The following is a 15,925-nucleotide window of genomic DNA, read 5'->3' as shown; positions in this document are numbered from 1 at the left end:
GATGGTGCTTGAAAGTTCATTTTATCATTGGTAACAAACAGTCTCAGATCTGTATCTTGAAGTGACAGGCCCATTTCATTCATTTGAGACAATGTCTACCAAATACATAAGACTATATAAACATGTTTGTCAGTTATTCTTTCAAGTAAAAAATGGTGTTCTTGGGGGGAAAAAAGGAACAGTTCAGCTCACAACTTAAACATCTACACAAGTAGTTTTTCGCTCAACAAGTATAATACTTCTGTATGCAGCAAAAGTGCTTTATGTGTATTTACTCTTTGAAACAATACTGTATACTCAAGGGTCAAGTTACAATGAAATTAAAATGTTTATTGCTTCATCAAGGAAATTATTAACAGAAACTTTTTTTTTTTTAAACTGCAAACGTGCGTGTAGCTTTGAAGAATACAGTGACTACAAGTATAGTTTGGTGCTGCTGCATTGATTACTGTTAAGTTACCAGCAACTTTACCCACCATTACTTTTCCACCATTAATGTAAATGTCGACAAAGTGAAAGAAACAACCAGTTCTTAGTACTAATATGATAATAGTTTTGACCACCGGGACTCCTGTGATTCTGTGTACCACACTTTGAGGGCTACTTTTCTAGAATGAAAAAGGCTTATGGTGGCCACAGGAAAGCCAAAGATGTAAAGTCATGGAACTTAGATAAATGAATTGTTGAGGGTGAAATATACATGTAAACAAATTGACAAGTCAACTTTTCTGTACCATGTTAGTAAAATATATGTTTAGTGCTATATATAGGAAGAAAAGGTTATTATAATTATTTATTATAATAAGAATGTATAAAATCGTTTGGAACACATGAGTGGAACTGCTTGATTCTTTGGTTTGGAGGGGGCTAGAGAAACTGGGGAGCTTCAGAGAAGACGTCACAGAATAAGTGAAACTGAAGTGCTCAATAAATATTTGTTCAATGAATTACTATTTCAAAACACAAATGTAGTAGAGAAAAATAGTTTCACTTAACTAATTAATGTGTCCTTAAGGTTTTCATGCTATTTCTTTATGTATTCCTTATGATGTCTGCTCAAGGAAATGAGTCTGGTAGAATTTTTCATTTGGTAGAGAAGCTATGAACTTGATTAATGTGTCTCTCTAAATGTAGGAAGTCATCCAAATATTACTTTTTTGATGTCTCTTTAGACTGAGTCAAGGAGTCAATGAGGCAATGAAAGGAGAGGCAGGAAAAAACTAGTAAAGAAGGGGAAAGAAAGTGTTATAGCTGTGATGATAGAAACTAAGGTTAGGTCAAAGGGGGTAATAATCATAATAACTAACACTTACCATGGAATTATATGGCAAAGGCTATTCTGAGTACTTTTCATGTGTTACCTTGTATGAGCGTCCCAAGAGTACTAGTAGATAGGTTCTAATATTCTGCCTTTTACAGATGAGGAAACTAAGGCACTGAGAGGTTAAATAAAGTGCTCCAAATTACACAGTTATTAAGCAGGGTAACAGAAGGCAATCTGGCACAGAGAGCTGCTGTATTGATGAGCTCCTTTCTATTTCTATTCCATCTCTTCAACAATATTGTTATCCAGATATTTTTTCTTCATGTTTTTAGAGATAGACTTTACTTTTTAGAATACTTTTAGATTCACAGCAAAATTGAGCAGGAAGTACGAAGAATTCACATATATTCTCTGTTCCCCAAACGCACAACTTTCCACAATATCAGTATGCCCCACCACAGTGGTACATTTGTTACAGTCAATGAATGAACTTACATTGGTCACATCACTATCAACCAAAGTCTGTAATTCACCTTAGGTTTCACTCTTAGTGTACATTCTAAAGGTTTTGAAAAATGCATAATAAAATGTATCCACAGTTACGGTATTATACAGAATAGTTTCACTGCTCTAAAAAGCCTCTAAGTTCTGCCTATTTATGTCTCCCCAACCCCAGGCAACTACTAATCTTTTTGCTCTCCATAGCTGTGCATTTTCCAGAATGTTAAGTAGTTGGAATTATACCACGTGTAGCCATTTCGGACTGGTGTGTTTCACTTAGTAATGTGCATTTACGTTTCCTCCATGTTTTTTCATGGCTTGATAGCTCATTTCTTTTTAGCACAATAAAGTATTCTGTCACCTGGATGTGCCTTCACCTACTGAAGGACATCTTGGTTACTTCCAAGTTTTGGCAATTATGAATAAAGCTGCTATAAACATCCATGTGCAGGTTTTTGTGTGAACATATGTTTTCAACTCCTTCGGGTAAATAGCTGAATTGTATGGTAAGAGTATGTTTACTTTTGTAAGAAACTGGTGCACTGTGTTCCAAAGTGGCTGTACCATTTTGCATTCCTACCAGCGATAAATAAGAATTCCTGTTGCTCTACATTCTTGCCAGCATTTGGCATTGTCATTGTTTTGTATTTTGGCCATTCTAATAGATATGTAATGGTATCTTGTTGTTTTAATTTGCTTCCTTTATGAAATATGATATTGAACATCTTTTCATTTGCTTATTCGCCACCTTTATATCTTTTTTGGAGAGGTATCTATTCAGATCTTTTGCCCCCTTTTTAATTGGGTTGTTCACTTTCTTATTGTTGAGTTTTAAAAACTCTTTGTATGTTTTAGATGACAGTACATTATCAGATATGTGTTTTGCAAATATTTTCTCCCAGTCCTTAGCTTGTCTTCTCATTTTCTTGACAGTGTCTTTCATAGAGCAGAAGTTTTAAATTTTAATGAAGTCTAGCTTATCAATTATTCCTTTCCTGGTTCATGATTTTGGTGTTGTATCGAAAAAGTCATTGCCAGAACAAAGATCACCTAGGTTTTCTCCTTTGTCATCTTCTAGAAGTTTTATAGTTTTGTGTTTTACATTTAGGTGTATGGTCCACTTTGAGTTAATGTTTGTGAAGAGTGTAAGGTCTGTGTCTAGATTCATTTTCTTGTATATGAATATCTAGTTGGTCTAGTACCATTTGTTGAAAAGACTATTTTTTCTCCATTGTATTGCTTTTGCTCTGTTGTCAAAGTTCAGTTGATTATATTTGTGTGGTCTGTTTCTGGGCTCACCATTCTGCTTAATTGATCTATTTGTCTTTTCGTTGACTGGTACCACACTGTCTTGATTACTGTAGCTTTATAATAAGTCTTGAAGTCAGATAGTGTCACTCTTACAACTTTGTTTTCCTTCAATATTGAGTTGGCTGTTCAGGGTCTTTTGCCTCTCCATATAAACTTTAACATTAGTTTATCAACATCCATAAAATAACTTGCTGGAATTTTGTTTGGGATTGCATTGAATCTGTAGATCACACTGGGAAGAATTGAAACTTGACAATATTGATTGAGTCTTCCTATTGATGAACATTGGAATTGCTCTCTCTTTCTCTCTACTTAGTTCTTTGATTTCTCATCAGAGTTTTGTGATTTTTCTTATATAGATCTTATACAAAATTTATTAGGTTTATACCTAAGTATTTCATTTTTGGGGGTGCTAATGTATGAAGATGGTATTGTGTTTTTAATTTCAAGTAACAGTTGATTGTTGGTGTATATAGGAAAGCAGTTGGCTTTTGTATATTAACCTTGTATCCTGGAAACTTGCTGGAATTGCTTATTACTTTCAGGTTTTCTACATAGACAGTCATGTCATTTGGGAACAAAGACAGTTACACATCTTCCTTCCTAATCTGTAAACCTTTTATTTCCTTGTTTTGGCTAATTGAATTAACTAGGACTTTCAGTGCAATTTAGAAAAGGTGTGGTAATAGGTGACATCCTTGCCTTGTTCCTAATCTTAGCTAGAAAGCTTCTAGTTTCTTATGATTAAGTATGATGTTATCTGTAGGTTTTTGGTGAATGTTCTCTGTCATGTCAAGGAACTTCCCCTCTATGCTTAGTTTGCTGAGAGTTTTTATCATGAATCGGTGTTAGATTTTCTCAAATGCCTTTTCTGTATCTATTGATATGATCATGTACTTTTTCTTGTTTAGCTTCTTGATGTGATTAATTGACTTTCAATGTTGAACCAGCCCTGCATACCCAAAATGAATCTTATTTGGTCATGGTTTGTAATTCTTTTCATACATTGCTACATTCAATTTGCAAATATTTTGTTGAGGATTTTTGCATCTGCATTCATGAGAGATATTGATGTATAGTTTTATTGTAATTTCTTTTTCTGGTTTTGGCATTGGTGTAATGCTGGCTTTATGGAATAAGTCAGGAAGTATTTCTTTGGCTGCAGTCTTCTGGAAGAGATTGTAGAGAATGTTTTAGTTTCATCCTTCAGTGTTTGGTAGAATTCACCATGAACCCATTGTGGCATGATACTTTCTATTTTGGAAGATTATTAATTATTGATTCATTTTCTTTAATAGATATAGGCCTATTCAGATTGTCTACTTCTTGTGTGTCTTATCAGATTATATCTTTCAAGAAATTGGTTCATTTCATCTAGATTATCAAATTTGTGGGCACAGAGTTATGCATAGTATTCCTTTATTATCTTTTTAATGTCCACAGGATCTATAGTGATGTCCTGTCTTTCATTTCTGATATTAGTAATTTGTATCTTCTTTTTTATTTTTATTTTGTCTGGCTAGAGACTTGTTGATTTTAATGTTTTTTTCAGAACTAGCTTTAGGTTTTGTTGCTTTTCTCTATTGATTTCCTGTAATAGATTTCACTGATTTCTGCTCTAACTTTATTATTTCTTTCCTTCTGTTTACTTTGGATTTAATTTGCGCTTCTTCTTCTAGTTTCCTAAGATAGAACTTAGATTACTGATTTTAGATTTTTCTTCTTCTCTATGAATTCAGCGCTGTAAAATTCCCTCTAAGCACTGCTTTTGCTGAATCCCACAAATGTTAAGCTGTATTTTCATTTTCATTTAATTAAAAATATTTGAAAATTTCTTTTGAGATTTTTGTCTTTGATCCATGTATTACTTAGAAGTGTGTTGTTTAATCTCTGAGTATTTGGGGATTTTCCAGCTATCTTTCTGTAATTGATTTTTAGTTTAATTTTATTGTGGTCTGGGACATGCATTATATGATTTCTGTTCTTTTAAATACATTAAAGTGTATTTTATAGCCCAGAATGTGGTCTGTCTTGATGAACAAGATGTCTTTTTCATTGTACTGAATTGAAGAGTCTTAGATTATGACGATATTTTAAAATAATTCTGTTTTCTGTCCATGGTAGGTACTGAGCACTTTATCTTTAACTTATTTCATGATTTGTTCTAATGGTGAAAAGTTTTCATCTTAGTGCTCTGTTCCTACATGTGCCAACCCTGGTCTCAGAATGAGTGGCGTCTGTGGAAAATCTAGGCTGTCTTCATAAAATGCATATGCATATTAGTGAAAGTATTCTACATCATGAATCTGCAAGTGATTTTTGAAAAATATTGGCTGAAGTAACATATCACATCTGGAATTTTTTTAAATGGGGAGACATTTCTCAGGGATTTATAACTAATAAATTTACCTTATACTTTTAAGATGTGACAATTTTTTTTTTCTATCTCATTTAGTTTTGTCAGCCTGGAGGGTGGCAGCTGTCCAGAGAGAGGAAGCAGCCAACGTTTTTTGTGGTGGTCCTGACAGATATTGACTCAGATCGACATTACTGCTCATGCCTAACCTTTTATGAGGCAGAGATCAATCTTCAGGTACAGCAACTTTTCTAGCCAAATTACAGCCAAAGAGACACCATTTAGGAATCTTTTTATTATGCCATATTTGTTTTTGTTAGAATAGCAAGTTTGAGTTCTATGAGCTAGTTTAAAATGACTGAGGTACTATATTGTTTAAGAAGAGAGCAAGAAGGTAAAGTTATTGTCCAGGTTTAATTGTTCTTCTTTAAAATATTGTTCATAATCTGCATACTTCTAAGAATAGCATCTCTGCAAATTGGTTTATTAAGAAGATTTGTGTCCTCTCATGATGAACCTGTGGTTTTTCCCTTTCAGTCTTTCTCCTGAGGTGTCTTTCACAGAATATAGAGCATTTAATCAGAATGTTTATAAATCACTTATCATAATGCTTGATATTATTTTTTAAGTGCTGAAGTAACTGTTAACTCATTATTATTAGTGGTGGTAGTATCAAAATGATGGGACTGACATTAATAGGCTAGAACTATAGAAATTAAAAATACTGGGTCTTTCAGAGAATTAGCTGGGGTTCTCTCAGTTTCAAACAACTGGATCTACTGTCTCTAATTTATTCAGAAAAGGATTTATGAGAAAGTATTGGGTAGTTTATGTAATTTCATGGGTAAGGGGTGAGCAGGGAACCAGTTCTGTTTACTAGGAACTGCCTAGCTTGGGGCTGTTCATACTTTTCCAACCTTTTATTACTATGATGTTGGGTACCAGACAAAACAGCCTTCACAATAATCACACTAAAAAAATCCATTCTCCCATGTGTAGCCACTGTCACACATTGGTGACTTCTGCTTTAAGTGTCATATGGGTTGTTTCCTTGTGTCAGATTGCATGCAGATCCCCCCCCAAAGGAATCAGAAAAACTTTGTTGTTGTTGTTATTTGTTTGTTTGTTTTGCTTTCAAGGCCCTATAGTATGAGAAGGAAACTATAAAACAGTTTGCAGGATGTTGAGTGAGCCAATTGCATTATCATCTGCTGTGCTTTCTGCTACATACAGATGAATGAGTATCACCACCAGGGAAAAAGATTGGCTTGCTTTCTGAAATGACCTCACAAAGGAGCATTTGTTATTTTTGTTATTTTAATTAAATGCCAAGATCTGAATTTTCTGGATGCGGAAATTTCATTTTTCAGTACAAGAGGAGACAAACCACCTCTCATGGTACAAACTCACATTATCCAAGTTCATTAGACTGATGTATTAAAACCAGCATGCTAGCTTTTTAATTTACAGTGATAAGTTAAAAGGTCATATAGAACAAAATATACATTATCTATATCATCAGCACATTTTCTCCTTGTTGTCAGATCTTTGTGGGAAGCCATATCAAAATCAGAAGCATTTTGATTGTGGAATCAAACTAAGGAATATTTGATGTCAAATATTTAACACCTGCCAGATTAACACAGCCCATTGTTTATACAGTTGACCCTTGAACAACATGGGCTTGAACTGCACGGGTCCACTTATACACAGATCTTTTTCAGTAACTATATACTACAGTACTGCATGATCCATAGTTGGTTGAATATGTGGATGCAGAGGGCCAACTGTAAAGTTAATATGTGGATTTTCGACTGCACAGTGGGGTCGGCGCCCCTAAACCCTGCATTGTTCAGGGCCAACTGTTTTTGAAATTAGGGCTTATGTTGTCAATTCAGACAGAGAACTTAGATGTCTATGATTCTAGTCATGTCTGTCCTGATTAGTGTTCGGGTGGATGTTGCCAACAAATAGCCAATCCAATTCCCATTTTGGTCAATTCAGTCTAAATAAGAATGTTCTCTTGTTGAGAGCCTTGCTATCTTTTTCAGGTGACCTTTCATTTCTCTGTTGATCTTTTGAACATAAGTCAGTGCTGAGAAGGCAGTATTTTCTTTTATTTCCATATTCTTGAGGGTACCTCTTTACAACTCCCTAGAATTATCTAATGAAACTAACTGTGATTATTTGGGTTCTTTTTCTTCTCTCCATCATTACCAACCCCTTACCCCCCAAATAAACTCACAGAAAAGTAATACATTAAGACAATGTAGGGGGTTCCAGTCCAAGATGGTGACATAGGAAGCTTCTGAACTCACTCCTATGGACACACTGAATCCACAGCTACACATGGAGCAATTTCTCCTGAAAGAAGTCCAGAAACTAGCTGAGCAATTCCTATATAGCAGGCAAACGAGAACATACCCACACTGAAGTGAGTAGAAAAGGCTGAGATGCAGTCTCACCATAAATGTCCCCTGGCAGAGAGACGTGCAATTGAGAAGCAACTTACAACTTCCAGCTCCTCCCCTGAGGTGCGAAGGGTTTGGACCCTGCATCTAGCCCCCATCTTTTTAGACTTCCACTTGAGGTAAGGACCCAAAAACACCTAGCTCTGAAAAACAATGGGGCTTTTATTCATGAGACCCACCGGACTATAACAAGCAAAGAGTTCTTAATGGGTTTTCAAGGATTTGCTGTGGCTCAGCACGGAGGAAGCAGGGAGAAACACCCATCTCTCAGTCTTTGCCTGAAAAAATCCTGTTTGCATACTTTTTTTTTGTTTTTGTTTTTTTTTACGGTACGCGGGCCTCTCACTGTTGTGGCCTCTCCCGTTGCGGAGCACAGTCTCCGGACGCGCAGGCTCAGCAGCCATGGCTCACAGGTCCAGCCGCTCCGCGGCATGTGGGATCTTCCCGGATCGGGGCACGAACCCGTGTCCCCTGCATCGGCAGGCGGACTCTCAACCACTGCGCCACCAGGGAAGCCACGTGTTTGCATACTTTAAAAGCTACTGCCTGAGGGTCAGGTTTCTAACTTAGCACACATCTAGGAGCTAATTTTGATTCTCTTTGGAGACCAGGGATCTGGCAGGTACCATCTCTGTTCCCTCTCTAGCCTGCTCCCGCTCACTGGTTTCTTCTTGGAAAGAGCTTGTGCACATGTCTGGCGCCCCAGATTTTGCAGCTGCTTCCCAAGGGACACACCCTTTTAAACCTTTGACTCTGTGGCCAACAGGACTTGAGCTCCCAGGTCCCACAGGATTGTAGCAAACGAAGTTCTTAACTGGCTATCCCCCAAGGCTCAGCACAGAGGGAGCAGACAGTAACACCCATCTCCCAGTCTCCACTGAAAGATACATATTTGCATACATTAAAAGCTGCTACCTGAAGGTCTGGCTTCCAATCCACCTGAATCTAGGTGCTGACTATGATCCTTCCCTTTGGAACACTATCAGGTATTGGTATACCCTCAACTATGGTGAGCACTAAGAATAAAGTAGGCTGCTTGGACCATCATAAAGATTTGAGAGACAACCAAGAGCTAGGGCAGGTTTGAATAATAAGGTTCATCTCCTACAAAAGGCCACTCCTTCAGGACTAGGAGAGGTAGATGTTTTAAATAATGCATAGAAACCAACACAGAGAGTCAAGGAAAATGAAGAAATAGGAATATGTTCTAAATGAAAGAACAAGGTAAAACCTCAGAGAAAGACCTTAATGAAGTGGAGATAAGTGATTTACCTGATAAAGAGTTTAAAATAATGGTCATAAAGATGCTGAGCTCAGGAGAAGAATGGATGAACAAAGTAAGAATTTCAACAAAGAAATAGAAAGTGTAAGAAAGTACCAAATAGAAGTCACAGAGCTGAAGAGTATAATAAGTGAACTGAAGAATACAATAGAGGGGTTCAATAGCGCACTACATGACACAGGAGAGAGGATCAGTTTACATGAGGACAGGACAGTGGAAATCATCTAATTAAAACAGAAAAATGAAAAAAATGGAAAAGAATAAAGATAGCTTAAGGGACTTATGAGATAACATCAAGCAAACCAGCATTCGCATGGTAGGGGTCCCAGGAGGAGAAGAGAAAGAGAAAGGGGCAGAAAACTTACAAGAAGAAATAATGGCTGAAAACTTTCCTAACCTGGGGAAAGAAACAGATATTCAGATCCAGGAAGCCCAGAGAGTTCCAAATAAGATGATCCCAAAGAGACCAACACCAAGACACATTATAATTAAAGTGTCAAAAGTTAAAGACAAAGAGAGAATCTTAAAACAGCAAGAGAAAAATAACTTGTTCATAAAAGGGAACCCTGATAAGATGATGATCAGAATTTTCAGCAGAAGCTTTGCAGGCCAGAGAAGAGTGGCAAGATTTATTCAAAGTGCTGAGAGAAAAAAAACTGTCCATTAAGAATATTCCACCTGGCAAGTTGTCCTTCAGAGTCGAAGAAGAGAAGAAAGAGTTTTGCAGACAAGCAAAAGCTAAAGAAGCTAATCACCACTAGACTGGCTTTACAGGAAATGTTAAAGGGACTTCTTTAAGCTGAAATGAAAAGGTGCTAATTAGTAACAGGAAAACATATGAAAGTATAAATCTCACTTGTAATGGTAAATATATACTAAAATAAAGATTAAGAATTTTGAAACAGCAAGGAAACAACAAATTGACAGTAGTAAATACATACTGATCAATAATTAATTTAAATGTAAAATGACTAAATTTTCCAATCCAAAGATGTAGAGTGTCTGAATAGATTAAAAAAAAACAAAAAGACCTAGAACAAAACTCACTTCAGCTTTAAGGACACACATTGACTGAAAATGAAGGGTAGAAAAAGATACTTCATGCAAATGGAAATCAAAAGAAAGCTAGGGTAGCTATACTTAATATAAGACAAAATGACTTTAAACTAAAAACTGTAATAAGAGACAAGGAAAGTCATTGTATAATGATAAAGTAGTCAACTCATCAAGAGAGTATAACACTTGTAAATATTTATGCATCTATTATCAGAACACCTAAACATATAAAGCAAATCTGAAGGTAAAAATTGATAGCAATACAATAATAGTAGAAGACTTAAGGACCCCACATTTAACAATGGATAGATCATCCGGACAGAAAATCAATACAGAAAACTGGATTTAAACAGTATGTGAGACCAGGTGGACCTAACAGACGTATATAGAATCTTCCATGCAACAGCAGCTGAATAAACATACTTGTCAAGCACATGTGGGGCATTCTTTAGGATAGGTAATGTGTTAGGCCACAAAACAAGTCAATAAATTTAAGAAGATTGAAATCATATCAAGCTTCTTTTCCAGCCACAAAAGTATAGTACTAGAAATCAATTACAAGAAGAGAACTGGAAAATTTACAAATATGTGGAGGTTAAACAACATTCTATTGAATGGGTCAAAGAATAAACTAAAAGGAATAAAAAGAAAACCTTAAGACAAATGAAAATGCAAATACAGCATACCAGAATTTATTGGCTAAAGCAAAAGCAAAAGCAGATATAAGGGGGAAATTTATAGCAGTTAACACCTACATTAAGAAAAGAGTAAAATCTCAAATAAGCAACTTAAGTTTATACCTGAAGGAGCTAGAAGAAGAAGAACAAACTAAGCCCAAAATTAATAGAATGAAGGAAATAACAAATATCAGAGTGGAAATAAATGAAACAGAGTAAAAAGACAATAGAAAAAAAACCAGTGAAACAAAGAGTTGTTTTTTTTTTTGAAAAGGTAAATCGACAAACCTTCAGCTATACTCAGCAGGATAAAAAGGGAAAGGACTCAAATAAAATTAGAAATGAAAGAGGAAATGTTAGATTTGATACCACAAAAATACAAAGACTCATAAGACTACTATGAAAAAACACACACCAACAAATTGGACAACCTAGAAGAAATGAATAAATTCCTACTAACATACAACCTACCAAGTCTGAATTATGAAGAAATATAAAATATGAACAGACCAATAGTAGTAAAGATATTAAATTGGTAATCAAAAACATCCTACCAAGGAAAAATCGAGGACCAGATGGCTTTACTTGTCAATTCTGCTACACATTTAAAGAAGAATTAATAACAATCCTTCTCAAATTCTTCCCCCACCAAAAAAAGAGAAGAGGAGGAAACACCTTCAAACTCATTTTACAAGGCCAGCATTACACTGATACCAAAGACAGACATGGGCACTACAAGAAAAGGAAACTACAGGCCCTGATGAACATAGATGCAAAAATTCTCAACAAAATAAAGGCAAACCAAATTCAGCAATACATTAAGAGGATCATACACCATGATCAAGTGGGATTTATTCCTGGATGCAGGGTTCAACATATGCAGATCAATGAATGTGATCCACCACATTAACAAAATAAAAGGATGAAATTCATATGATCTTCTTAATTGATGCAAAGAAATCTGTCAAAATTCAACATCCATTCATGATAAAACTCTCAACAAACTGCGTATAGAGTGAACATACTTAAGCATCATAAAAGCCCTTTATGACAAGTCCACAGCTAACATCATACTCAGTGGTGAAAAGCTGAAAGTTTTTCCTCTAAGATCCAGTACTAGTCAAGAATGCCCACTTTTGCTACTGTTATTCAACATAGTATTGGATGTCCTAGCTAAAAGAATTTGTCAAGAAAAAGAAATATAAGCCATTCAAATCAGAAAGGAAGAAATAAAACTATCTCTATTTGTTGATGACATGATATTACATATAAAAAATCATAAAGACTACAAAAAAACTGTTAGCACTAACAAAGGAATTCTGTAAAGTCGCAGGATACAAAATTGATAAACAAAAATCAATTGAGTTCCTATACACTAACAACAAATCATCAGGAAGAGAAATTAAGAGTATAGTCCTATTTATAATTGCATGAAAAAGAATAAACACCTGGGTATAACTTTACCAAGGAGGTAAAAGATCTGTATCCTGAAAACTGTAAGACATTAATGAAATAAATTGAAGAAGACACATATAAATGGAAAGATACCCCATGCTAATGGATTGGAAGACATAATAATGTTGAAATGTCCATACAGCTCTAAGAAATTTACAGATATGGTGCAGTCCCTATCGAAAGTTCAGTGGCATATTTCACAGAAATAAAGAATCCTAAAATTCATATGGAACCACAAAATACTCTGAATAGCCAAAGTATTCTTGAGAAAGAAGGTTAAAGGTGGAGTCACACTTCCTAATATCAAAGTGTATTACAAAATTTTATTAATCAAACCGTATGGTATTGGCATAACAACAGACATGTAGATCAATAAAACAGAATACAGAGCCCAGAAATAAACCCATGTGTATATAGTCAATTAATTTGCAACAAAGGAGCCAAGGATATACAGTGGCAAAAAGATAGTCAATTTGATAAATGGTGTTTGGAAAATTGGACAGCTATATGCAAAAACAAACAAACAAAAACCCAGGATCCCTATCTTATACCATACACAACAATAAATTCAAAATGGATTAAAGATTTGAATGTAAGGCCTGAAACTGAGTAAGTTCTAAAAGAAAACTTAAGGGGTGAGCTCCTTAACAAAGGTCTTGCCAATGACTTTCGGCAAAAATAAGTGGGACTGCATGAAACTAAAAGCCTTCTGCACAGCAAAGGAAACTATCAACAAAATCAGAAAGCAACCTGCTGAATGGGAGAAAATATTTGCAAACCACATATCTCTTAAGCGGTTAATATCCAAAATATATAAAGAACTCATGCAACTCAATAGCAAAAAACCAAACAATCCAATTTTTAAATGGGAAAGGACTTGAATATACATTTTCCCAAAGAAGTCATACAACAGGTACATGAAAAGATGCTCCACATCACTAATCATCAGGGAAATGGAAACCAGCACTGTAATGAGATATCACCTCATACCTGTTAGAATGGCAGTTTTCAAAAAGATAAGAGGTAACTAGTGTAGTCAAGGCTGTAGGTAGAAGGGAACCCTTGTGAACTGTTGGTGGAAATGTGAATTGGTGCAACCACTATGGAAAATGGTATGGAGGTTCTTAAAAAAATTAAAAATAGAACTGCCTTATGATCCAGTAATCCCACTTCTGGGTATGTATCCAAAGGAAATGAAAACAGGGTATCAAAGAGTTATTTGCACTCCCATGCTCATTGCAGCATTATTTCACAATAGCCAAGATATGGCAACAAGCTAAGTGTCCATCAACAGTTGAATGGATAAAGATGTTTTATATATATGCATAATACATATGCACAACAGATATATATTTCATACATACATACACACAATGGAACATTCAGTCATAAGAAAGAAGGAAATCCTACTGTTTATAACAACATGGATGGTTATGCTAAGTGAAATAAGTCAGAGGGTGACAAATACTGTATGGTATCATTTATATGTAGAATCTTAACAACAAAAAAAAGTTAAACTCAAGAGAAATAGAGAGTGGAATGGTGGTCACCAGGGGCTGAAGCTTTCAAGAAATAGGGAGAGGTTGGTAAAAGAATACAGACTTTCAGCCATAAGATTAATAAGGTCTGAGGATCTCTAGTAAAACATGATGACTACAGTTGATAGCACTGTATTGTATGATTGAAATTTACTAAGAGCGTAGATCTTAAATGTTTTCATCTCCCCCCCACACACAAAAAAAGTATCTAAGGTGATGGATGTATTAAATAACTGGATCGAGAGGATACCTTTAACAGTGTATCCATATGTCATATCACCACTCTAAATATCTTAAAATGTTGTCAATTATACCTCTATAAACCTGATTAAAAAAAAGACAGTTTAGCAGGTGTAAAGAGATTCTAGGAAGCCCAATTAAACTTACAGAAATCAATACAGGATGACATTATAGCAGGCATTTTTGGAGCGGTTCTAGGAATTCTTGGATATTTTTCAAACTTTTCATTTGGAAATAATTTCAAACTTACAGAAAAGTTACAAGAATATTGCAAACATCTATATACCCTTTACCTGTGTTTGCCCATTTAAAATATTTTATCCCATTTCTTTATTATCATAGATATTAATTCTCTTTAATAGACCCCTCTCCTTCCCTTACTCCCTCTTTCTCCTTACACACACACACACACACACACACACACACAAAGTTTTTTCAGGACTATTTGAGACAAATTTGTGTGCATCATTTCCCTTTGCCCTAAAGTCTTCAGTGTATGTTTCATAGGAATAAGTATTTTCTTATGTAAACATAGTATGGTTATCAATATCAGAAAATCAATATCAAATTATACCTTTATCTCATCTACCATCCATTCAATTTTGTCATTTGACCTAATGCTCTTTATGCTCCGCCCCCCCTTTTGGTCTTCCAGTACAGGATGTAATTTAAAATTCTGTATTGCATTTAATTATCTTTTGTCTGTCTTCATCTGGAATAGTTGCTCAGCCATTGACATTTTCAAATAATGCAGGTCCCAATGCCCCTTTTAAATAGAATGCTTAATATTTTTTGTTTTTCTGATGTCTCTCACTTTAGATTCAGGTTATACATCAGTAATTGGATTACTACCAACATTTGGAATACTAAGTGTATGTCCTACTAAGGGCACACATCTGGAAGTACACAATGTCTGTCTGCTACCCACCTGCCTTACTGATGCTGTCCTTTTTGAGTACCTAGTCTGGTGATTGTCAGATTATCTCCATTGTATAGTTGCTATTTTTTTTTCTTTGCTTGCAACTAATAAGCCATGACTGATAAGATACTTTAAGACTATGCAAATATTCTACTACTCATTAATTATCCCCCCTGCCAGATTCAGCATTTAGTGATGATTCTTGCCTGTGCCAATTTTTATTATGGTTGCAAAATGATTATTTTCCAACTATGCACACTCTCTACCTGTACCTTTACCAGTCAGCAGTTGACATTTTACGTTTTCTGTCTTGTCTATCTATGTGAGTTATAGATTCATGTATTCCAGTTTCTTTTTCTTCAGTAGTATATAATTAATGGTTTTTACTGTTTTAATGCACAGATTGTCCAAGATTTGACCAGTGGGCAACCCTTCAGAGTGGTTCCTGTGTTCTCTTGACAAGCCCCATCAGGGTTTCTTTTTTAGCATTTTTAAACTTTCTTGCATAACAAGCTGATCCAGGATCATCTTTTTCCTTCCCTTCCTCAGCCTTGAAATCAGCCAATTCTCCAAGGAGCCCTGGCTCATTTGAGTATGGAATAATATTAAAAACCAGGATGAGGGGCTTCCCTGGTGATGCAGTGGTTGAGAGTCCGCCTGCCAATGCAGGGGACACGGGTTCGTGCCCCGGTCCGGGAAGATCCCACATGCCACAGAGCGGCTAGGCCCGTGAGCCATGGCCGCTGAGCCTGCGCGTCTGGAGCCTGTGCTCCACAACGGGAGAGGCCACAACAGTGAGAGGCCCGCGTACCGCAGAAAAACAAAACAAAACAAAACAAAAACAAAAAACAAGAT

At 35.6% G+C, this 15,925-nt stretch overlaps 1 protein-coding gene across 5 annotated transcripts in view; it reads left to right on the top strand.

Annotated features, from left to right (window-relative positions):
- Positions 1-15,925, top strand: part of SBF2 (SET binding factor 2) — a 460,581-nt gene that overhangs the window by 199,794 nt on the left and 244,862 nt on the right. For all 5 annotated transcript variants that reach the window (XR_014326368.1, XM_082844306.1, XM_082844309.1 and 2 more), the window contains exon 3: positions 5,532-5,669. Coding sequence is in view for 4 of the 5 variants with exons in the window: in XM_082844306.1 (XP_082700432.1) it covers positions 5,532-5,669 (138 nt within the window). In the remaining variant the exon portion in view is untranslated. The remainder of the gene's footprint in view (positions 1-5,531; positions 5,670-15,925) is intronic.

This window comes from Leucopleurus acutus, assembly GCF_964270905.1.
Source record: "Leucopleurus acutus genome assembly, chromosome: 8".
NCBI lineage: Eukaryota > Metazoa > Chordata > Mammalia > Artiodactyla > Delphinidae > Leucopleurus > Leucopleurus acutus.
Note: the sequence above shows the minus strand (reverse complement) of the source record. Positions and strands in the feature narration are given on the sequence as shown.